Below are 26,360 nucleotides of genomic sequence, written 5' to 3'. Positions count from 1 at the left end.
CTATTTGTCTCATTCATATCTCCTATATTATTTACTTTTTGTCTCTTGAGTTGAGGACCCCACCACCCAGTTGCCCACTACAAAGATCTGTTCAAGGTATTCTTCCAAAAACATATATAATCTTTAAAAAAAAATGAACAAATAAAACAAAACAGAAACAGACTCATATATACGGAGAACAAACTGATGATTGCCAGAGGGGAGGAGAGTAGAGGGACGGGTACAAACCTCTGGCTAGAAGGGGAGTAAGGGGTACAAACCTCTGGTCAGAACAATAGTCAATATTATTGTCATAACTTTGTGTGGTGACAGATGGTTAGTAGACTTACTGTGGGGATCACATCATAAAGAATGTCAAATCACTATATTTTATATCTGAAACTAACACAGTGTTGTATGTCAACTATTTTAATTAAAAATTAAAAAATAAGTAAAGTGAGACGTAGTCTTGGCTTATGTTTCAGCTCTGCCATTTAATACCTGTGTGACTCTGGACAAATTATTTAACTTCTCTAAGCTTCCACTCCCATAAAACAGGGATACCTGAATCTCCCTTGCAGGCTTGCGGTGAGAAGTAAAGACATTTCCCAAAGGGCCTGCCATGACGCCTGAAGTGGAGCAGGCTATCGACAAGTGGCATAAATTATTAAAAGACAACATATGATCATCATTGAAGAATGGGCATATAAGGACCTTCAGAAACAACAAATAAAGTCAGTAACTTCAGAAAGTGGAGCATCCTTAACACGTGAAAATCTATCATTTTTAGGTTAACTAAGGTACTGCTTGAAAGTTATCAGAGAACCTGATAAAGAATATGAAGCTACCAATTTAAATAATATCTACCTAGCACTCATACAGTAAGTCCAAAACTGTGAGGAATACAACAAAAGATGGCATGATCCACATCCTCAAGTAGTTCACAAGAACCCAAACCATAGACAATATATCATGTCTTATCTAAAATATAGGTTCTTAAAAGAAGTGTGCCAAAGCACAGGCCTATAAGTAGAATGGCGGTTGTTAGGGGCGGAGGTAAAGGAGGACTGAGAGTCACTGTGTAACGGGAACAGAGTTTCGGTTTTACAAGATGAAAGGTGCTGGCGATGAGTGGTGGCGACGGCATCACCACCTGAAGAATGCATTAACACCACTGAGCTTACACTTAAAAATGACTCAGCTGGTAAATTTTATGTTATGTGTACTTTACCACAATTTTTAAAAATTAAAGTAAAAACAAATGTGCCAAAAATAGATTAACCTAGAAAAAAAATTGTGAAAACAGTTACACAATGAATTTCTACAAAGATTTTTAAATGAGTTACAAATCTAGCACTTACCTTCACATTTAAAATGGTAACATTTTCCGAGCAATAATACAGGGGAATTTCTACTAAAATATGTCTTTGTTTTCAACACCCAACCTAAACAAGAAAAGAGAAAAACTCTTTTGCAATTAAAGGATTAAACACTAAAAGGCTAGCAACATTTTCTTTTATTTAATTTCAAATAAGCAATTCTCAGCTACAGATGTGCAATTTTTTGCAAGAGTAGCAAAATATTTCAGCAATGAACTGAAAATAGAGGCCATTTATGCTACTTTAAAATACAGTTAAGTAGTTTAACCATATTCTATCCACTTAAAAAAATGAGAGGAAAAAAACTTGAATTTTAATTTACTTTTAAACAGGTAACGATGTTCTTACAGTATAAAATTTAAATGCACAAATTCTACTTCAGTTTCCTTGATACCAACCTGTTTTCCCAAAGGCAACAAGTGTTACCCATGTCTTATATTTCCTTCCATCTTAGTTAATTAAAAGATTTAAACTATTTGAATATTCTAAGGAAGTTATTTAGAAGAAAGATCAGGCAGTACAGTTGTGTTTATGATAAAAGTGTACCTCTAAAGTGTCCTGGGGAAATCTATTATAACCCCATCGCGTTGGCCAAATGAGGATCTCTGAAAGTCGTATATAAAGCTTCCAGACATCCTCATCTCAATTTACAGAATGTTCTGTTTTAATTATTTACTTATAGTTGGCCAGTTTTCATTTTAGATTTATAAAAGATTATAACAAATGTACCACTAGCCTTGGCTGGTGTGGCTCAGTGGATTGAGTGCTGGCTTGCAAACCGAAGGGTCACTGGTTCAATTCCCAGTCGGGGTACATGCCTGGGCTGCAGGCCAGGTCTCTGTCCGGTTGGGGGTACATGAGAGGCAACCACACATTGATGTTTCTCTCCCTCTCTTTCTCCCTCCCTTCCCCTCTGTAAGAAGAAATAAATAAAATCTTTAAAAAAAAAAAGAGAGAGAAAGAAAGAAATGTACCACTATCTCTGCCTCAGCTTCTTGACACTGAACCAGAAAACTAGGGTGCAGAGACAGGGAAAGATAAAAGATAAAATCCATGGAGGCATGGGATAACTCAGTCTGGGCATAAACAGGAAAGAGCCGTGAATACATTCCTACATGTATTGAAAAGAACATTGTCATTGGCATTCTTCTGTTCCTCAATCTCTTCTGCTTTTTACCTCTAAATCTCAATCTATAGCAGCACAGAGGTGGGACAGAGACAAACTAAATGTTGTTATGATTTCTAAATGAAACTAATTAAATAAAACTGAGTAAGTTAAGAAAACCAAGTAAGTCTGGAAAACGAGCCATTCAATAAACTGACCCAGAGCAGTGATTGTCTATGAGGGGTGAGTACTGACCAGAAGGAAGAGGAGGAAAACTTTATGGGGTGAAAGAAAGTTGAAATATATTGATTAGACTGTTAGTTTCACAGGAGTATATATGTGTCACACTTTCCAAATTGTATGTTTAAGATTTGTTCATTTTACTTTATGTTAACCTTCCCTGAATTACAAAAAACATTTAAGAGATGAACTAAGGCCGTGTTTCGGTTATCTGTTCCTATTTAACAAATGACTCCAAAGCTTAGTCACTTGAAGTAAAAACTCTTAGTCTTATGTGGGAGTTCTGTGGGTTGGCAGGGCTCATCTGAGCAGCTCTCCTGCTGGTCTTGCTCAGAGTTTTTAATGTAGTGAAAAGCAGATGGAGAAGCTCGGCTGAGACAGAGTCGTCTCTCTTACACAGTCCCAGGGCCTTTCTTCTTCCTGTGGCCTTTCCACATGGTTTCTCCTGCAGGGCATCTAAATCAGTTATGTGACAGATCAGAGCTCCGAAACAGAGCAAGTACAAGGTGCCTTGCAAGGACTAGGCCTAGAATGAATACAACTCTATCTCATTCTATCAGCTAATGTACGGCACAAGCCAGCCCAGATTCACTTAGAAAACGAGACAACACAGATGTGATTCACTGAGGACCATCTTCGGAGACTATCTACATAAAAAGAATGTTACCAGAAAATCAATAGTCCATTAAGTCACTGATTTGAAAATCACAAATAAGGCTTTAAAAGATGCAAACAAGTCAAAAAGCATAGGCATGATTTACTTATTTATATTTTAAAAAGGAAGTCAAGTTATCCCTGGCCAGGTGGCTCAGTTGGCTGGAGCATCGTCCCACACACCAAAATGTTGCAGGTTTGATTCTGGGTGACAGCACATATCTAGGCTGCAGGTTCAATCCCTAGTCGGGGTGTGTATGGAAGGCAATGGATGGATGTTTCTCTCTCATCACTGTTTCTCTCTCTATTTCTCTCCACCTCCCCTTCCTCTCCCTCTCTAAAACCAGTAAAACAAATCCTTGGGTGAGGATTAAAAGATAAATAATAATAAAAATTTTTAAATGAAGGTGGACCTGTACCTCATATTACTGTAAAATTGAACTCAAAATGAATCAAAGGCCTAAATATGAGAACTAAAATGATAAAACTCTTCAAAATAAACATAGGCATACATCTTCATGATTGTGATTTAAGCAGCAATTTCTTAAATAAGACATCAAAAACACAAGCAACCAAAAAAGATGGACAATAACAAGTGTTGGTGAGGATGTGGAGTAATTCAAGCCCTCAAACATTGAGGGTGGGAATGTAAAATGGTGCAGCCACTTTGGAAAACAGTCTGGCAGTTCCTCAGAAGTTAAACTTGGAGTTAACGTGATCCAGCAACTCTACACCCAGATATATACCCAAGACAACTGGAAACATATATTCACACAAAAACTTGTATGCAATGTTCATAGCAGCACTATTAATATTAGCCAAAAGTAGAAACAATCTGAAAATCCATCAACTGATGACTGAGTAAAGAGAATGTGTAACTATACAAAGAAATACTATTCAGCCATGTAAAAAAATGAAGCACGGATATACACATGCTACAACATGGGCGAACGTTGAAAACATTATGTTAAGTGAAAAGAGTCAGACACAAAAAACCACAAGTTGTTTCATGTCCAGACAGGGAAATCCAGAGAGAGAGAAAATAGACTGGTGGTTGACAGTGGCTGCAAGTAGCTGGGGAGGAGCAGGGAGTGGCTGCTAATGAGCATGGGGTTGCTTTGTGGGATGATATAAATGTTCTGGGGAGCAGGGGGCGGCAGAGGTGGTATAGGGAGGAAAATAGTGATGGATGGAGATTCGACTTGGGGTGGTAAATGCACGACACAGTGTACTGATGATGTGTGGTAGAATTGTACACGGGCAACCTGTATAACTTTGTTAACCAATGTTATACCCCAATAAATTTAATAAAAAGGAAAAAATGTATTCTAGAATTAGATAGTGATGATGGTTGCAAAACCTTATGAATATACTAAAAACCACCAGCTCATATACCTTAAAAGACAGCATTGCATAGTACATAAATTGCATCTCAACTTTAAAAATTAATGTTCATAATTTTCAAAATGCAATGTCATGCTATTATTATGAAATTATAACTGTCTAAATAACTAGCTGGCAATGACTTCCAGTGAACCAAGAGTCAACTGCCAACATGTTTTACCTGAATTTGCAATACCAAGGAATTTTACTAAATTTGATCATTTTTATATTATGGATATGAACTTCCTGCTGTTGAAACTAGTTCTGCTATTTCTCCATTCTTGAGGTTTCTTTATCTCTTGTTTCTACTCTGAAATGGGCTTCAAAACTACCACATGACCTGTTGCCAGATGGCAGGGGGTTGGGAGACTGGGTGAAAGGTAAAGGCATTAGGAAGTACAAATTGGCAGTTACAAAACAGTCACACGGACGTAAAGTACAGCATAAAGAACACAGTCAATAATATTGTCATAGCTATGTTATGTGCCAGCTGGGTGATAAGTTATATAACCACTATGCTGTACACCTGAAAATAATATAATGTTGAAAGTCAGCTATAAGGAAAAAAATTTAAATTATAAATAAATAAAAAGTGATAAAAAAAAAAAACCACTACATGATCCTTACTGGATTTGTTTGCAAACCAAGAGTAACTAGGCTTAAAATGAGGATCTGAGGGTACTTCTCGGAGCGTGCAGGGGCCTATTTTGCTTGCTTCCTAGTCATACATGAGGTTGTCTGAAATTTAGTCTAAAAATGGAGGTATTACCATCTCCTGAATAAATTCTGTTTGGAATATGTATTTTTTTTAAAAAGACCACATAATTTGCTTGAGTTTCTAAGCATTGTTTATGATGGTATTTGGCTGTTTCTCAGGAGATATATTCTTATCTCTAGTCTTTACATAAATATTTCATTTATGTAAACTTAAGCAACTGTCAGTGACTTAATAAGCAGGATGATACACATCTTCATGTATGGCTTTGGATTTATACAATTTTAAAATCACAATACTTACTATATTTCATGTTGTTCCAAGCAGATATAAATTTAGTTTTTAGCTTGTCAACTTCCTCTGTTCCTGTGGCCTCCATATTCAAATTCTAAAGAAAAAGCCATCACTCGATTGCATTCTTCTGTAGAGTTTAATCTTTTATACTGACTGAAAGGAAAAAATTAAAGAAAAACAAGTCCATATGAAATGGTACAATACCTGCTAAAGTTCTTTAAGTGATTAAATAAAATTTGCACTTGAAATGAGCAAACCAATTTCTCATTCTACAGAAGAGACTATAATATATTCGATAAGTATTTTAAATAAGCAGACCATCTACTACCAAATATAAAAAGTGTACATTTTCACACAAAACGAGCCAACAGGCGAGCAGACCACCGGGTTAGGGTGTCGTCCTGACAGCCAAGGAGGCAGGTGGGACCCTGGTCTGGGCAAGCGCAAGAATCGGCCAGCGAGCACGTGACTAAGCGGAGCACCACCAAGTCAATCTCTCTCTCCCGCCACCCAAATCAATTAAAAACAACTGAACAATAACCTCCCTCAGGTATTCATAATTAAAAACAGTAACAAAGCTCAACTTTGGCACTTGTGAGACTATTCAAGGTTTGTTTTATTTGTAATTAGAGAAGGTTGATTTCAAGTCTTATTTCAAATGATGAAGATCTTCAGAATGGAGGCTTCCACTCATATGGTTTAAGTCACTACTTTAATATAAAGCCTAAATATTTTGTTTTAATGTTTAAATTGAGGTAGTTCCTAATACTGCAGCATTTAAGCGGAATGGCTTGAATTTACAACAGAAAATGTTTTCTTACTTTGAAATAAGAATAAATGTAGCTCATAACTGTTTGTCTTATAACTAACTTGAGGGAAAACAGAGATGTGTGATATAATCTGAAAGAAGAATAAATTATAACTGAAGATGCTTGAGCTTATATGCAATAATTCACAGACAGTTTACTTTTCAAGAAAAGAATGCTGCACGGAACATCACCATTTCAGGGTTACAAATATCTACTCAAAAGTACTGATGCATCCCCTTCCCTAACAATAGACATTCCATTTTACAGTATGTATTGGGTTGGCCAAAAAGTACATGTGTTTTTTTCTGTAAAATAAAAGACATATTTTCACTAATAACTTTATTGATTTGGATATTTTGAGCATGTCAGCTATCTCCCACTATTGGTTTCTAGTGGGTAGAAGCCAGGGATGCTGCTAAACATCTTCCAATGCCTAAGAGAGCCCGACAGCAAAGAATTATTTGGCCAAAATTTCAATAGTACCAAGAAACTTCACAAACCATTCTTGGCACATTCGCTCAGTCACAGCACTTCCATACACTGCACAAATCTTTTTCTTTGCATTTCAGTTGCATTTTACCTTTCTTGAAATAATGAAGTATAATAAGCTAAGAATATTGCGTATCTTCTTCCATCTACAGTATTAAAATGGTTGGTTGCACAAAAATTAACCAGTTTTGGTAAGTTTTTTTTTTAATGCACGCTGATATGATAGCTATCACAATACAATCTAACAAAATTGTTTCAAATGAAGTTCAAGACAACTAAGCCCTACCAGAACCATTGTAGTATGGAAAAAATGTAACAGGCTTTTTGGCCAACCCAATATTAAAAGTAACTAATTATACACTACAGTTGAGGCAGGAGAAAGCATGGTCCACTGGAAGAATGTAAAAACCGATGTGACTGGAGCCCAGAATGTCCAAAAAAGTGGCACCAGATGTAACTACAGGGCCAGACGGGGGTCAGAGGACACAGAGCACTGTAGACCATGTTAAGAATTTTGTTCTTTATCCTAAGAGCAACTGGTTTCAAACAGAAATATCAGAATCAGATTCTATGAAGCAGCAGAGAGAATAAACTGAAGAGGGACAAGAATAGATGGTGCAAGAGTAAGAAAACTGATTGTAGCTTGGACTGGAGCAGTGGAGATGGAGAGATACAGACATGAGGAAACACGTCAAAAATTCAGTTAAGTCTTGGGGATAAAATGGATGTGGAAGGTGAGAAACAGGGATATGCCAAAGATACACCCAGCCAGGTTCCTATGTACATCTACATAGGAACATATGTACATCTACATATATTTATCACCATAAAAATCTATCCAGGGAACATCAAAATATATGAGGCCACATCGATAAAACTGCGAGAAGAAATACCTAAATCCACTATGATAGTTGGAGACTAACACCCCTCCATCAGAAATGGGCACACGCGGCAGGCAGAAAGTCGGTGAAGACATAGTTGAACTCAACAGCGCCACCGATCAACTGGGTGTAATTGGCATCTACACACTCCTCACCCAGGGACAGATCACACATTTTCCTCAATTTCACAGAGAATATTCACCAACATAGACCACATTCTGGGCCATAAAACACCCCTAAGCAAATTAAAGAGCAGAAATTAGAAATCATACACTGTCTGCTCTTACCACAATGAAACTAAACTAAAAGTCAGAAATGAAAAGATAGCTGGAAAATCCCTAAACATTTTGAGATTAAACAACATACTCTAAATCATACAAATCTCAAGAGAAATTTTAAAGTATTTTGAACTAAATGGAAATGAAAATCTAACATCAAAATGTGTGGGATGCAACAAAAGTAGCCTTGCAGGGAAATTTATAGCTTTGAATGTATGTATTAGAGAAAAAAAAAAAAGGCTTAGAATCAATAATCTAAACGTCCACCTCAGGAAACTAGAAAAAGAAGAGTAAATTAAATCTAAAGTAAGCAGGAAAAAAATAACAATAAAAACTAGGACCAAAAGAATGGAATCAATAGAGAAAATCAACAAAACCAAAATCTGGTTCTTTGAAAAAAAATAATATGTATATGATCTGTATGAGGAGGACTACAAAACTCTGAGAGAGATCAACAAAGAACTAAAATAAAAAGATACCCTACATTCATGGATAGGAAGACTCAATATTGTCAAGATGTTCTTCCCAACTTAATCTGAAGATTCAATACAATCTCAGTGAAGTCCCAGCTACTTATTTTGTGGATATTGACAAACTGATCGTAAAATTTACACACAGAGGGGAAAGACCCGGAATAGCCAACAGGGGAAGGGGAAGAGCAAAGGCGGAACACTGACCCTACCTAACCTCAGGGCTTCCTATGAAACTATGGTAATCACAACAATGTGGTTTCAGCAAAACAACAGGTAAACAGATCAATGGAATAGAAGACAGCACAGAAACAGACCCACATAAATATAATCGACCGGTCTGTGACAGAAGAGTGAAGGCAGTATAATAAAGCATAGTCTTTTCAACAAATGATGCTGGAAAAATAGGGCATCCACATGCAAAAAAAATTAATCTAGACACGGATCACACACTCTTCACACAAATTAACACCAAATGGATTATATTCCTAAACGTGAAGCACAAAGTCCCAGGAGACCTAAATGATCTTGAACACAGCAATGACTGCGTAGATTCCACACCAAACGCAACTCCCTGAAAGAAACACTTGACAAGCTGGGCTACATTAAAATTAAAAACTTCTGCTCTGAGAAAGACAACGTCAAGAAAATGAAGACAAGCTACAGGCTGGGAGAAAACTTTCGCACAAGGCACATTTAATAATAAAGGACAGTTTCCCAAAATATACAAAGAACTTTTAAAACTCAAAAATAAAAAACCCAACAACCCAATTTAAAAATGAGCCAACAACCTCACCAAAGAAGATACACGGATACCAAGTAAGCATATGACTATATGCTCCACAACATGGAAGCAGGGACGTCAAGCAATAGTGAGATACCACTACGAGCTATTAGAATGGCCGAAGTCCAAACCACTGACAACACCAAATGCTGACAAGCTTGCAGACTCTCTCTCACTGCTGGTAGATATTATTTGCAATTTGAGGTACAGCTACTTTGTAAGACAGTTTGGCAGCTTCTTACAAAACTAAACATACTCATGATATGATCTAGCAGTTGTGCTCTTGGAATTTACCCAAATGAAATGAAAACTTACATCTACCCAAAAACCTGCATACAGATGTTTATAGCAGTTTTATTCACACTGCAAAAACCTGGAAACAGTCACATGTACTTCAGTAGGTGAATGGATAAAGTGTGGTATATCCACACAATGGAATATTATTCAGCACTAAAAAGGAATTATCAAGCCATGAAAAGATATCAAGAAAAGCCAAACGCATAATTCTAAGTGAAAGAAGCCAATTTTAAAAAGCTACATACTGTATGATTCCAACTGTATGATAATCTGGAAAAAGCAAAATCATGGAAACAGTAAAATGATCAGTGGTTGCAGGGTTTGACAGGGGGCAGGGCAGGGGATCGGAGTATGGGAAGAGGATGAGTGGGCAGAACACAGGAGTTTTAGAATAGTGAAACTGTGTATGATACTGTAATTGTGGATACATGTCGGACATTTATCCAAACCCGTAAAACGTACAGCATCAAAAGTGAACCCTAATGTAAACTATGGCCTTTGGGGGAGAACGTGTCATTGTAGGTTCCCTGACTGTAACAAATGAACCATTTGCTGACAGTGATGTGGGCGGTGGAGGAAGTTGTGTACATTGGAAGGCAGGAGGTATGTGGGAACTCTGTATACTTTCCATTTTGCTGTGAATCTAAAATTGCTCTAAAAATAAAGAAGTTTACCAATGATGTTTAAAAAGAGGTACCAGGGCACAGAGAAAAAGAACAGCAGGAGTACGATTTATGCGTCCAAATGCATATGTATTTCGTATGTACATACCTCTGCCCCCCCCACATAAATACATGCATAAAGCAATGTCTAGACATCCATACTGTTGAAAGTGGAATCTCTGAGATGAAGCACCATTTCTACTTTCTTTATTATTTAAATTGCTTACATTAAGCCTCTTAAAATAACATTATTCAAAAATAAATTACTCAAATGAAAAATTAAGTACATAAAATTACAAATGTGTCCAGGTTATATTAAATTCTAACAAAACAACAAAAACTGCTTGACTAACAAATTTGCAGTGAGGACAGTCTATTACAAAATGCCTAAACAACTTAAGAAAGATAAAAATGCTGAGACAAAGGGCTTTTTCCTTTTTAAGATAAACAATTTGATTCTTGTGGTTCTTAAAGACATTGCATTCAGCTGTTTAGTCATGTAGGAAACTTTAACTTCCTCAGTGTAACTCCCCAGGGCAACTTTGAATGAATAAAATGGCAGACAGCTCTTAATTCGTAACTGTTGTTTCTCCTAAAAATAAGTGTGGTAAGATTTGCACAGAGGAAAAAGAATAAATGAATACTTGAGTCTATTCAGTCCATTAAAATCTTATTTACATTTGTGTGAGATAAGCCAAGGAGAGGCAAGACAAACAGTATTTAGTGTAACCACAAATGAACAAAAAACACAAATGAAGAAACCACACTGAACTGTAGGAGTCTCAATGCAACATTCTAAACCACCCTCACCCACAATGTCCCTTTCCCAAAGCTTTTACGATGGTTTTAAAAATAAAAAACAAGTTAAAATTCACTGCTTATCAAGTATAAAGTGAAGTGATAATTTACGCATTATCCAGCATACTTTAATCTCCTAAGGCACCTAAAATACTCGGTGTGACTGGCCCAGTGATCAAACTCATATGCCAAAATTGTTGTTTATTTTATGTAGTGCTGTCAGGGCCTCAGCCTGGAAAATCATCAAAATAACATTCTTCACAATTTCCAAACACTTTTTAGAGTGGGTTTATAGTTTATTTCTTAAAACTTTAGGAAAATTAGTAAATTTTTCGAGTAAATTTTCTTCACTAATGCATACTAGAACAAATCATTCCATCCACCATTTCCACATTTCTGTTTGCTATTACATTGGGACAAATCCATTTTTAATTAAAAGACGATAGCATTAAAAAGGAGAAAACTCTTTTATTTGATCTCAGTAAACACAGATAAAGCTACCAGATGAGGCTTATTACTAAACTTTATTGTAAAAGAGGTGAAAAGCAGAGTGAAAACTAAGCAGAGCCCTTTTGGGAGGCAGAGCTACCACATGTGGTATGAAAATCACCGATTGAGACCCAGATGTCATTTTTAGAGAGTCACTTTTCTAACCAGAACCACGCATTAGACAGTCAATAAATTATAAACTGATAAATGTAAATGGGTACTCAAATCGATGTCCTTGAAGGGCAGATGAAGGTAATCAGCCTCTCCCATATGGCAGTAGATAGAATATTTTATCCACTGACAATTAAAGCCAAGTAAAAGCGCCTGGCAGACAGAACTTAAAGGGGGGATTCTACAGAACACATCTCAGTAACACAGTATGAAAAATAAAAACACTGCAGACTTCCAGCATGTGCAATGCTTGAGCATCTTCCCCAAATAATTCTGCAGCAAGATGAAGTACAGATATTGACTTAGAATTTTTGATGTACTTTTAGCTACACAATAAAATATAATGAACTGTGAGATCCGCTCTAAGTTTTTCATCTACTGCAAACTTTTCTACCTGCTTGCATTTTTAGTAACAAATTATCAACCCCTTGTCTGACCTTCAATGTCTTTCAACTTGCTGATCTGTCATCTCTGCTCTTACTTCGTCTCCCCATCTCAGTTCTTTGTTGACAGAAACATCAAATACTGTATCCATTTCTTTTCCCTCTCTTTACCTGTACTTGCCCGTCATCCATCCTCAGGCACTGGGTTTTGTGTTCAGTGTATAAATCAAGCATGGTTATTTTTTTAAGTGGTAATACAAAGAAAAGGAGGACACTGTAACACTGCATTTATTTGGACTGTCCCCTTCCAGAGCTAAGAATTAGTAAGAGATAAAGACAAAAAGACTAAGAAAAGGAACAGCAACATAAGTCAGGACACACATGTTCGGAAACCTGATATGATAAAAAGAATAAAGAGCTGCTAACGAAAGGACTAATAAGGTAGTTTTACCTCGAGGGAACATCTTATAAACATTGTTAGACCTCCTCAGGATCACATCCTCCACTTAGAAACACTCACTGCACAGCTAATTTACAATGATGACGTAAATCAAATGTACTATTTATGTGTCCTCTTACACTGAAAAAGTAAAAACATGTGTGGAAGAAACTAACTACACACTGAGCAGACAGTCGTTTATCCTCGCACATGACTTGGACCAAGTCCCAGCAGGCAAAACTCAGCACTGGTGCAGCACTGGGCATTATACGCTCACAGGCTGTAAAGTCGTCCTCGTAACCAACTACACGGGATAGAGTTTAAAAGACTTCAACCACTCACTTGAAGACTACGGTAAGAATTGTTAATGATATCTGGGCTGCCTTAAGCATTTCTTGTCTTAAGTGTTACCTCTAACAGGGACATAATATCTACTATAGTTTGATAAACTATTTTAATTATGTCAGGACCGTGGTAAACCTCTGATGAGTCCAAGGTAACTATGAATGTTTGCAACCTCCATATTTTAAAATGCAACTTTGAAAATTATTAAATATGCAGTCTACATATAAAAAGTAACATTGAGTCAAATCACTTAAACTTTACGAGAATTGAAGGATGTCAGAATCTCAGAATTGAAAGGGAGCTTACAAAGTATTTCCCACACTATATATTCAATCTATCAGTAAATGCTCCTAACCTACAGTGCTTGGGCTTCCTGAGGAGCAGCAAAAGAAAATGTGTAAATTTGAAAGATAGAAAAAATATTACTCCCATCCCCAGGAACCTGATCTGCTGTCTGGTTCAGACACACTAATCACTAATCAGGTTTCACATTTAATATAGTAGGTTAGATCTGCTTTACAAACACACTTGAGTGTTCACCCAGCCTCGGTGTGAACAATTCCAGAACAGGGAGCTCAGTACTTAAAGAGCTTTATACTGAGCTGAAAATATAGCTATAAGTTTACAAGCTTGATACTACTTGAAACTATTTGTTCTCTATTAATGTCACTGTTCTAGAGTATCCATATATCTACATGATATTGGTTAATTTTAAATAACCACACTTGCTTGAAAGACATGGAACCAAAAGGTGTCCTTTAATTTCCATTAACTGGTCCTGGTTGTGCCCTCTAACCTAATCCCTGTTCTAGTTGATAGCCTAACCGATATTTAAAGACACACCTCCTACTCCACCCCATCTTCACTGTCTCTTTTCCATATTAATATTCTCAACTCCTTCACTTAGTCAGACAACTGTTACATGAGTGGTAATGAGGGTCTTAATCAGAGTTTTGGTAAGGGGATAAGAAATAAGGAGATATAAGCAACGAGCTGAGATGGTAGAACTAGCAACATTATACAAATATCTGAATATTTATATGTCCACATACAGAGATTTCAGGTCTGATGGCTAGGAGGATAATGTTGCCATTAACAGAAACAGAGAACCCAAGAGGAGAAGGTTAAGGAGAAGATGGGGAATTCAGTGTGAGACGCAATGAGTTTTGAGGTCTGTAACAAGTAAATATGATAAGCTCTTTTCCAAGTCCCATTCCATTAACTACTTTTGCCAAGAAAAACGTATGTCCATTTTATTGAGACTAGTAATTACATGTCATTTAAATATAAAAAAATCACATTTATTTATTCAAGTATTTGGTTACTTGAGTAAGGCACTATGAGAGATACAATGAATTATGAAACCCAGCTCCCGTGTGCTCATTAACCTTCCATTCTAATAAGAAGATGCTTGTAACTAACCAGAACTCCAGACTCTATGTGCTTATGTCTCACAATAGAAATAAAGTGTTACAATTTGTAAGAGAAATACTTCCCCTCCCCAATGAAAATATTTACACATGAAAAATATGTGTGACTGTATGTGTTACGGAGTAACACAGCTGGCATGCTCCAAATACAAAGAATAAGGCTTACAAATAACATAAATCATTCTATTCTGGGTGTAAATACAGAAAAACACTAGCCACATTTCTTAGGAATGAGTTAAAGTACCCTAAACAATTATGTCTATTGTTAAAGATTAATGCTTGAATTGTATCATCAGTCAAAAGAAGAGCATTGTTTAAAATGTTCACAAACACAATTGTTTTGGCTTTCAGATGGCATTGGTTGATGTCATTTTTTCTAATCATTTGTAATGTTAAATAATATTCTATCAGTGTGAGAACAGAGCTACGAGTTTAAAGCCTTACAAAGATAACAACTGCGTACTCTCTATCTGGAGCTCCCTATAACTACATATATGATAAAAGTTTTAACACAGTGTGCCTACTTTAGGAGTTTTACAGATAACTGATTTTATAAAAAGTCTATTAAAAAGTAGTTTAGTAGGAACTTAACTATATTTTATTTATTTATCCTCAATGAAATGTACTGGGGAGTCATTGGTTAACAAGATCATACAAGTTGCAAGTGTGCACCTCTACGACATCGTCTGTGTACCACACTGTGTGCCCACCTCCCACAGTCACCACACACTCGGCCCCTTTAACCTTCACTACCCACCCCCCACTCCCCCACCCCCCGGTACCCACCGTACTGTTGTCTGTGCCTATGAGTTTCAGTTTTATATCCCACATGTGGGAAATCACATGGTTCTTAGCTTTTTTTGACTGACTTATATCAGGTAGCATAATATTCTCAAATAACATTTTATGTTGATGACATACATAATTACGTAGAAAAATACAGTTCAAATAACTTTGAACACCTACTTTGACTACACATATTTAGTGGGATGTATTCGAAGGACATAAAATGGCAAAGAAATCTTTACTTGGTAAATCTGTTAGTGGAGGCAGTTTCAGCAGAGTAATTCCAAAACTAACGTATGTGTGTTGTAGGGCAGATTAGATGAGTGAAAATAAGATGTGGTTGAGAATCAGAACTCTCCCTGTAAAAAAAGGGAAACACAACATGAACTAAGAGAAGGTGAAGATGAACTCTGTGGTTTTGAATTTGAACTGACGGTACCCCATAAACTCATGACTGCTTCAAAATTCAGTGTGTGCATGTGTGTCCCCCCATTTGCAAGGCCTGGAAACAACAATACTCCAGGAGCCATGAGAACAGTGGCCCTTAAACAACACGGGTTTGAACTGCATTGGTCCACTTGTACATGAAGTTTTTCAATGAATATTTTAAATGTGCTTTTTGTTATGATTTTCTTAATAACATTTTCTCTAGTTTATTGTGAGTATATAATACATATAACACACAAAATATTTGTTCATTGACTGTTTATGTTTTCATTAGGGCTTCTAGTCAACAGTAAGCTACAAGCGGTTAAGTTTTGGGGAAGTCAAAAGTTATACGTGCATTTTCAACTGCACAGAGGTCAGCACCCTTAACCCCTGCATTGCTCAAGGCTTACCTGTACAGTCACTGCCCAAGTTCTGGTTTCTAAGTACCCCTTCCCACTAAACTGAACGAGGGCTCCATGGTAAAATGGTTGGTTCTAGGTCTCAAGCAGGGAGTATACAAGGTGAGCCTGGAACATCTCATTGTATAAAAACTGAGAATGTGCTCAGACACCAATGTGGACATATAAAGGCCAGGGGAACCAGGTTGAAGGGACTAACCAAATGAGAGACAATTCAATCATCAAGAAGAATTGTTATAACAGGTTATAACACATTAGATAAAATTTTTAAAAGAATCCTTATGTACATAGTGATACCAAAATAAAAAAAGAAAGGAGAAATACCTCTTCTTTCAAGAAGACAGCTAGCAAACATAGAAGGATTGAGAGAATTGGAAAACGCCTATTTGGCAACCACCAATGCAATGCTTGACTCAGGCAAGGCCCATCAACAGCTACTAAAACCACTAAATAGAAAAATAAATTGTTGGAAAACAAAATGTACAATGATCTCAAAGTATCACCCTTGTAGATTAACTATTAAGTACAAAGGAAAAAGATACGTTTTAAATATACAAATCTGGCTAGCCCAAGTGATGGAATTTAACGTCACCAATAATGGGACAAACCATCCTTATACTACTCCTGATGTGAGGCTATGGAAAGTTTACAATATCTCCCATGTAATTAACAGTCTTGAAAAAAAATACTATTTAATCTGAAACTGAGGAAACAATCACACAAATTCATTTTGAGAGGCATTCTACAAAACAACTGTCCTGGACTCTTTAAAATGTCAATCTTGCCCTGGCTGGTGTTGGCTCAGTGGGCTGGGCATCGTCCCACACACTGAAGTGTCACTGGTTCGATTCCCAGTCAGGGCACATGCCTAGTTTGCAGGCCAGGTTCCTGTTCAGGGGTGTGCGAGAAGCAACTGACTCTCCATGTTTCTCTCACATCAACGTTTCTCTCCCTTTCTCCCTCCCTTCCCCTCTCTCTAAAAACAAATAAATAAACAAACATATATTATATATATATATATATTTATATAATATATATAAAAGTCAACACCTTAAAAGACCAAAAAAAAGAAAAGGAGAAAGGAGGAAAAAGAAAGGTGGAGATTGTTCTACATAACAGAAAACAGACATGACAACTAAATACAATTCATAATCTCTGATCAGATTCAATTTTCTTTTAAGCTATAAGGACATTACTAGAACATTTAGGGGGATTTGAATTTTGAATATGGCCAGTACATTAGATAATATTATCATACCAAGGTTAAATTATTTGGGTATGCTAATGACATGATAGTTATGGAGGTGAGTGTCCTACCTAGTTCGTAGGAGATGCATGATGACGTAGTTAGGAGTGAAGTGTCACGATGCTTCCACCTTACTTTCAAATGGTTGGGCAAGAAGAAAAAGAGTGCAAGTGTGTTTGTGTGTATGTACATATCTAAAGAGAGAAAGTGAGGCATATTGTTAACTACCAGTAAATCGGAGGCATTTACAATATTGTTGTACTCCTCCCTCAACTTCATATAGGTCTGAAACAAATGAAAGGAAGGTGAGGGAAAGTGGAAGAGTGGAAATAAAGCTGACTTCAGAGCAGCTGATGAGCCTTGATAAATCCTAACTACTTCTTCACTCTATCCATGAGATAGAAAAGCAAGTACAATACAAAGTTCAGAAAGGCTAGTTAAAAATAAAAGCAATAATCTTAAATACGAAGTAATAAACAAACCAATCTAACATGAATTTCCCATAATAGCGGTAGATTAAACATAACCTCTGATAAGAATCTGTGAAAGATGACATATGATGACTCTTCCAGTATGATTGTGAATAAGCAAAGCATCTTATATATTTTCTTCAAATCGACTTTTTTCCAATTGAGATCTATTAGCTATAAGGAACTGTACAATTAAAACATTGTCACAGAAATGGTGATCTCAGATCACCATTTCACTCTAATAATACTAATAAACACAAACTCTGCACCAGAAGTTTTGTTAACTTATGAATATGTATCATCTCATTTAATCCTCACAACAACTCTGTAAGACACGTACTATTATCATCCTCGTTTTATAGATTAAAAAAAGGCTTAAAACAACAAAATAACTTCTGCAAGGCCGCACTGCTAGTAAAGAGCAAAACACGCCCTCAGCCCAGGCAGTCCCACTCCAAAGCCCATGCTCTTTGCTCTGCACACTCCACTGCATTACTAGGAAATGTAAATTTTAAATAATAAACTGATGGTATTGATTCAATGTCTGTCAAAAATTATACAAAGGGGACATTCCGAAGAAAATTTAAAAGCATGTCTTTTTTCCCCAGTACACATTTATATTTACATATGCACCAACTGAATAAAGTTAAACTTTAACTAGATGCTGAATTTACTGCCAAGTCTCAAGTGAAAATAAACGTGATATATAACTGTTACTCAGTTAACTATTCATATATATGGTTGAATGTTACATACAAAATTCAAAACAAATACCAACATATTTCTAAATGCTTTCACCTAGAACTTTATCCCTGCTCACTCAAGAAAAAAAAAAAAAAAACTGAACTTATTTCAGGTACACCATTCCTCAGATATACTTAATTGAAACAATGACCTAAAGGGAAAAGAATAATAAGAAATTAACCTCGAATACTGATGCCACAATAAAAAGAAAACATTAACAAACAAAGCCTGTCCCGCCAAACCTGGTCATCTTACAACGTTCTCTATCTTAGTGAATTATACCACAACCCATCCAGTTACATAAGCCAAAAAGCTAGTGGTGGCGATGGCCCTTCCCTCCCCCTCCTTTCTTATAAACGGTCTATCAACCCAGTTCTACCTCCTAAACATCTCTAAAATCCATCCATTTCTATGTATCTTCACCACCACTTTGTCTTAGGTATTATATTAGCTGTCATCTGGCTGCTCCCATCCACGCTCTCATCCCCTCTGTAATCAGTTTTTCTTCTGTATTATACCAAGTTCTTTTCCATAGCACTTACAATAGATGCAACTTTAAATTTCTTTGATGGAATATTTGATTTATGTCTGCCTCCCCTGCTACACCAGAAGGTCTATGTGGGTAGAAATTGTATTTACTGACATTATATCACTGTGGCCTAGAAGAGTGCCTAGTTAATAAATAAATGCTAAATGACTGAATGCATGTCAAAGGTCACAAATTTATGTATAAAAAATCAAAAAAACTGGTCCAAAATAGTCCAAAAACTAACCATCATAAGGAGTACCTTATTTCATCATTTTACATTGTAACTCTGAAATTGCATACATCTTAGCGTTGACAATCTTTAATTGACAATATTTTTTCCATAGGAGCTCATAAAATAGTGATGTATCTTGGAATTATTTTTAAAATCTCATGATTTGATCAAATAGGAAAATCTACAGTACTCAGTTGAAACCTGGTAACCTAGCCTCCCTTCTCCTTTGGCCACCATCCTACTCCAAGCACCCAATAATTAACAGAGCCTAGTGGTTCCTTCACCCACGAGCTGTCAAATCCATCCTTTTCTTCCATTCCTACCACATTTACACTGAATATACCTTACCTAATTCCTCATCGCCTCATAGCTGAGCTCTTGTTCTAGCGTCATTCGTTTAAAAATTTGTTTCGAATTCAACACTGCACCTTCTATGTGCAACAAACGGAAAATACAAAGCAGTCCAGTTACCTGTCCCTCCTTCTATCTCCGCTCCACTACACTTCAGAATTTTGTTCATTCTATGCTTCTAGCTGGAATTACTTTCCTTCCAATTTCTACCTACCGAAACCCTACTCGCTACTTAAGTTCCAGATCAAATCTCATCTCCTTCATGAAATCTCCCCTAGTTAACCTCTTTTCAACTTTAACATTCTAAATCACATAAAATCGAAATGGGTATGGGCTGTATTTATTTTCTGCTTCTTGAAGGCTTGAGATGAAGGTTTACATCTCACACATTCTGTCAGAGTATAAGCTCCCTAACAGCAGGGCTTTTATCTGTTTTGTTCACTGTTTTATCTCCAGCACCGAGAAGAGTATCTGGGTATGTAACAGCTGCTCACCAACTATTTATTGAATTAACGCTCTTTCTATATTCCAGAGTAGAGAACAAGTATTTAAAACTGTGTGAACCAGTCTTCACCGTGGAGAAAGTAAAGAACTAGACTAAATAACTCAAACTCTTTGAGCTTCAGTTTCTTCCTCTGCTAAGTGTAAATAACATTCAGTAGTTCACTGAATTGTTATAACGATTAAATGCAATAATGCTTTAATAGCACCTAGTGCAGACTGAAGACAAGAGGTGCTCTCAATAAACATTTTGATGATTTTGTGTTAATAGTTAAATAGTAAAAAGTACTCAATAAATGCCTACTGAATGATAAAATCTCAGGAAAAATATAAAAAGTTTGCATAACACTAAGCCTCTTACCAGTTATTCACTATAGAATTCCAGGAGTGGCCCTGGCCAGTGTGGCTCAGTTGGTTACAGGTTTGAGTCCGGGTAAAGGCACATGCCTAGGTTGTGTGTTCTGTCCCCAGTCAGTGTGTATACAAGAGGCAACCAATTGATGTTTCTCTATACCTCTGTCTCCCTCCCTTCTTCCCTTTCAAAAATCAATAAGCATGTCCTCAGGTGAGGATTAAAAAAAAAAGAATTCCATGAATGAATTAATTATGAAATATTTATACTTAGCCCCAAATATTACATGGCTAAAACAATTTCTGATTAATTAGAAATAATCCTAATTTGACAGAATACAGGTGTTAATATTTATATTTTATTAACACATATAGATTATATTTTACTGCTTAAAGAAAAACAATAATTTCATTATTAGAATTTCTATAGTGCAGTAATCAGAATAGAAAAGCTGCAAACTTATTTGGGTTACATGGTCTCCAAAAGGCCAGGAACTATAATAATTTGTCTACAAAACATCAGTGAATAATATACAATGCTGTTTCACCAGATGTCAAAATATACAGAAATACCTCAAAAACAACTTCAACCAACAAATATTTAATGTATTTGCATTCATTTTACAGGAAAAGAACATCAGTTAAATGGAGTTTTTTTAACTTTTTACTAAACTACAAAATTCTGTATACTGGCTACTTTTTAACTTCAAACTATTCCCAAAATTTTACAGCAAATGAACTGAAAATTCAACATAGCAACAGATTATTGGGCTAATTACAAACACTTCCTTGTCCAGGGAAGAAGCTTTATTGACGTGTAAATTGGACCATATACAGTCTTTACCATTCAACACTTTCCCAATCCCTCTGGGTACTTTCAGTGACTCATAATCTATTATGTTGGCCAACAAGTCCATTTAGTTTTTTCTGTGTGATGGCACTAGTACTGCTTAGATGTCTTAAATTTCATTGGAAACAATTTTTTTAAATTGTATTGTGACAGCTATCATATCAGCATGCATTTAAAAAAAAACATCAAAATTGGTGATTTTTTTAAATATTGAAGATGGAAGAAAATATGCAACATTTTCAGCATATCATGCTTTATTACTTCAAGAAAAGTGAAAACACAACTGAAATGCAAAAAAAGATTTGTGCAGTGTACGGAGAAGGTGCCGTGACTGATGAATGTGTCAAAAGTGGTTTGCAAAGTTTCTTGGTACTACCGAAATTCTGGCTAAATAATTTTTTGCTGTGGGGCTGTCTTATGCACTGGAAAATATTTAGCAGCACCCCTGGCCTCCACCCACTAGAAGCCTATTGTGGGAGATAGCCGACATACTCAAAATATCCAAATCAATAAAGCTATTGGTGAAAATGAAAAGTGTGTCTTCTATTTCATGGGAAAAAAAGTCACAAACTTTTTGGCCAACCCAATAATTACAGATCACTAGCAACCAAGGAGGAAAGAGTATTCTTTTTAGTCTATATGATATCAACTGTCACAAAACCATTGCAAAATTCCACAGGGGATGTATGTTCCAGGTCTGCAAATGAAAAAAAAAAAATCCTATCTAATTAATACAAATAGATGTGAGGCCACATACTCACCTCTAACTTATAGGGTAAAAAGTGACTCCATGTGGGAAAATAATCAATACAAAACTAAGCCAAAAAACCCTTACGAAATATAAACCCGGTAAGTAGACATGCTGAGTTGACCACTCATGTCTTTCCTCTTTACCAATCTTAAGAATGTAAAAAGCTAAACCTAAAAAGCCCTTGCGTGTGGATGGAGGTGGAAAAGTTGAGGGTGAAGCAAGAAGCAAATGAAGCGCCTGAAAGTTAGTCTAGATGGAAAAGCATTAAAGGTCTGAAGCAGTAACATAGGCCAAATAGAGGAGAAAGTTAGGAATGAGAAAACTGCGATCTCAGGAATCTGGTTTGGGCAGGGGGCGGGGCGAGGGGGGTTTTTTTTCCCCCTTTTGTCTTCTTCAGTAGGAAGACTTGGGAAAGGAGTTAAATGGATGGATAGCGCAGGAAACAAGAGGTCGTGCCTGGGACGCCTAAGGAGAGCCACAGGAGGAGGAGGAGGAACAGCTGCCCACAGGAAGGCTTACGGTTAGCTCTGAGCCCAGAAAGGGCAAGTCAGAAGACAAATGACACTAGAAAGAAGTGAAGGAGGAACCAAAACCCTCAGAGTTCAAACTGCTGGCCACAGGGTCTCCACTGAGGGCAGGGCACCCCCCAAGAACCCCAAGAAACCCGGTCATTAGGGAACCAACACACTAACTCCCAACCTTTTCCTGACTCCCCTAGCCTCAAGTCGATCCCCTCACCGAAACAGAACGGGAGAAGTGTCAAAAATATGCAGGAGCCACCAACCCGGGAAACGTTGCAGCTCTAGCGCAAGCCGCCGCAGAAACAGCCTGCACACACGCAGACGCTCCAACCTCAGCTCCCCGGCCACAGCCACCTCCAGATCCCCGGCCACCGTAGTAAAAGGGACAGCCTTCTTATAAAACCCAGTAGATCAGCCACTTCCGGAGCACTAGCTTGCTTCGATTGGCCGCAGCAATAACAGCCGCCCACGAATTCCTGCTCCGCTGACTCCATCCGTTCCTTGTTCCCCTGGCCACCCCAGCCGCTAAGATTGCCAACAAAGCAAGCACAGAACCAAAGGAAAGTATCTATCTGTAAACAGTGTTTCCAATAGACAAACCACAGTCGACCTGCCCCGAGTTCCTGTTGAACAATTGGACTTCAACTCCCACCATGCCATCCAACACCACCCCCTCTCTGTCGCAGGAACTACAAGATCCAGTGTGCACTGCACCCCTCATTCTTCACTCTGTTCCTGATGCCTGGAGACGCCAAGTGCAATTTCAGAGGACCCATTAAACCCCTCAGACTAATGTAGACCTTCCTGCCGAGCACCGGTTTGGTAAAAATAGTAGTATTCCTTCCTTCACCTATTGCGAAGGTACTCGAAATGAAACTATAGTTGGGACTATAGGTAAATACTTTTTAAAATGTCATGGAATGTGTGTACTCGTTTTTTATTTTCAGCTAATTTTCAAGGGTTTAAACACACGACAGTCTGCAAGGGCATTTTATGAAATGAAAATTTTTCTGCTCATTCATATGGGATGTTCAGAGAAATACTAAATTATTGCACAGTGTAATCATGTCATTTTGTAGTAGTACTGCAAGATCCTGTTGGAACAGGACAGATATGCTCCTGAGTTGCGTGGAAAATTGTAGTAAGAGTTAAAAGCAAAAAAATTAACAGGCTGTACTACCTGACTATGAAACCACATGGGGAAGAAAACTTTTCAGGATGCAGAGTTCAAAAGTTCAAAATTAAATTTGAAATGTTTTTTAATTTTTAATGTGTAAAATGGTTTGAAATAATTTTTCATTATTCTCACAAAAACAGGGAACTAGAATATTTATTTTCTTTTATGTAGTAGGACAACCAAGTAACTGATCACTCAAAGAATGTGCCAAAATCACAAATTTATTAGATTGAGCAAACAAAATTACTGCCTTCTTGCCTGATTAGATATAGCTTGTGGTTTCATATTTTAAAACACAGAACTCTGTTTAGATTTCTTAGGGCTGATAACATGAATCAAACAAGCTGTGCGGCTACCTTTTTGTTACTTTCATTAACACTTGGATTAGGAGAATGAATATGTTTCATTTTTGATATTGTGCATTAACAGGCCATGAGAAACAACGCTTGGATTGTCATAATAAACTACATAATCATTATACAAAATAAAAGTGTGTGTACCACAAACACTGGTGTTCTATGGATTTATAGCAAAATAAATGTTAATTGGTAAGAAAACAGACTAGAACAGTTTTCATTTTTACAACTTCACATGTAAGTCACAGAGGGAAATTACATTCGCTGACACTGACATGGCATCAGCTACCATACAAACTGCTTTTCCACTCCCGTGTGCTAAATTATGCAGCACTAGCAAGTAAATATTTAAAATCTATGATCATGGAAAACAGTCTGCTGCTTTCCATACTCATGCACCAAAACAACAATACACAGAGAGAAAACATTTCCTTTGGAATGATTCAGAAGTAATGATAAACTATAATTAGGTTATCTGCTATTCATAAGTGTTTGTAGTAAATACATAATTGCATCCATTTATTAGGGATATTATTAAGAAAGCTTTAAAAATATGCTAAATATTTGATGCCCATATTTCTAAAGCAGTTTCAGTGCTCAATTGGATGAATGAAAGTGGAAGAGAGTATAAAGAATACGTAATTTATGTAACAGAATTTAGGTTTTTAGAAGAGATTCTTGCAGCTGCGGTGCTTAGCAGTATTCTCTCCTCTGAATGTGTCTTTGGCTTTCCAATTCAGCCAATTGCCAATCACGCAAGAGGTAAAATTGGACAAGATGTTCATTTCAGTTCACCAAATATTCCATGAGTGCTGCTGGGGCAAAGCACTCCGCCGAAGCACTGCGGTCTTTCTGAAGCACCGTTGTGATAATTAGGGAAGATTTCAAGGGAAGTGAAAAGCCGATATGAGCTTTATTAGAATGGAAAATAAAGTATTGTAACATGAACTTTTGGTTTTTTTAGAGAGAGGGAGAGAAACATTGATGTGAATGAGCAACATCAATAGGTTGCCTCCCATATATGCCCAGAATGAGGATGGAACCTGCAACCTAGGCGTGTGCCCTACATCCAGGACTACTCCATCCAGCAAAGCTATCATTTAGAATGGAAGGGCAGATAAAGGGCTTCTCAGATAAGGTCAAGTTAAAGGAGTTCATCATCACCAAGCCCTTATTATATGAAATGTTAAAGGGATTTATCTAAGAAAAAGAAGATTAAAAATACGAACAGTAAAATGACAACAAACTCACAGTTATTAACAACCGAATGTAAAACAAAAACAAAAACAAACTAAGCAAACAACTAGAACAGGAACAGAATCACAGAAATGGAGATCACATGGAAGGTTAGCAGCAGGGAAGTGGGTGGGGAGGGAGGGGGAAAAGGTACAGAGAAAAAGTAGCATAAATGGTAGGTAGAAGATAGACAGGGGGAGGTGAAGAATAGTATAGGAAATGTAGAAGCCAAAGAACTTATATGTATGAGCCATGGACATGAACTAAATAAAGGGGGGGAATGCGGGTGGGAGGGGGGTGCGCAGGGTGGAAGGGAATAAAGGGGGGGAAATGGGACAACTGTAATAGCATAATCAAAATATATTTTAAAAAATAAATAAAAATAAAGACAGCAATTTACTGCTATGTATATACATCTATGTAACACATTTATTTCAAACATCAAGCCTTTTCTAAAATGTCGTCATAGCCCATGGGTATACTTTGAAAGCATGTTGGCCACTCTAGAAGCATAAAGTGTGATAGAGCTTCAGGTTTTTGTTTGTGAACTTTTAATCCTTGACTTCCACCTAGTATACTTCTTATCCATCCCCTCCCAGACTTAGGGGAAAGTGAAGGTTCTGTTTAATACGTAAATGTGTACAGTGAATGTGTGATCAAGGATATTATTTTGAGATAAAATGAACTGAACTCAGCCTTGATGAGGTGAATACTTTGTAGACTTTGAAAGTATAAAAAATTATTTTAGGCAAAATTTGGTGAAACCTTTCCTCCTTTCCAAGTAACTTTATGTCTGTCACCTCACCTGTATCTTCCACCTCTCTCTCTCCACTGCCCCCTTTACCTGACCTACAAACATGCATAGGGTCCCCATAATTCTGAAAGCCTCTTCAGTGGACTCAGCTTCCCTCGTAAGTGCAATGTTATTCTATCCTCT

General features: G+C 36.9%; 1 protein-coding gene across 4 annotated transcripts in view; it reads right to left on the bottom strand.

Moving 5' to 3' along the window:
- Nucleotides 1-23,209, bottom strand: part of ATG4C (autophagy related 4C cysteine peptidase) — a 79,866-nt gene extending 56,657 nt beyond the window's left edge. The window contains exons 1-3 of one of the 4 annotated variants that reach the window (XM_045199465.3): nucleotides 22,872-23,209; nucleotides 5,759-5,902; nucleotides 1,341-1,424 (exon numbers count right to left, since the gene is read on the bottom strand). In XM_045199465.3, the coding sequence (XP_045055400.1) occupies nucleotides 1,341-1,424; nucleotides 5,759-5,834 (160 nt within the window). In that variant the 5' untranslated portion in view covers nucleotides 5,835-5,902; nucleotides 22,872-23,209. The remainder of the gene's footprint in view (nucleotides 1-1,340; nucleotides 1,425-5,758; nucleotides 5,903-22,871) is intronic. The other 3 variants (XM_045199464.3, XM_045199466.3, XM_024565381.4) reach the window with 3 other exon arrangements.
- Nucleotides 23,210-26,360: the final 3,151 nt, after the last annotated feature.

This window comes from Desmodus rotundus, chromosome 3 (assembly GCF_022682495.2).
Source record: "Desmodus rotundus isolate HL8 chromosome 3, HLdesRot8A.1, whole genome shotgun sequence".
In the NCBI taxonomy this organism is placed as follows: Eukaryota; Metazoa; Chordata; class Mammalia; order Chiroptera; family Phyllostomidae; genus Desmodus; species Desmodus rotundus.
The sequence above is the reverse complement of the archived record's forward strand: the minus strand, read 5'-3'. Positions and strand labels throughout refer to the sequence as shown.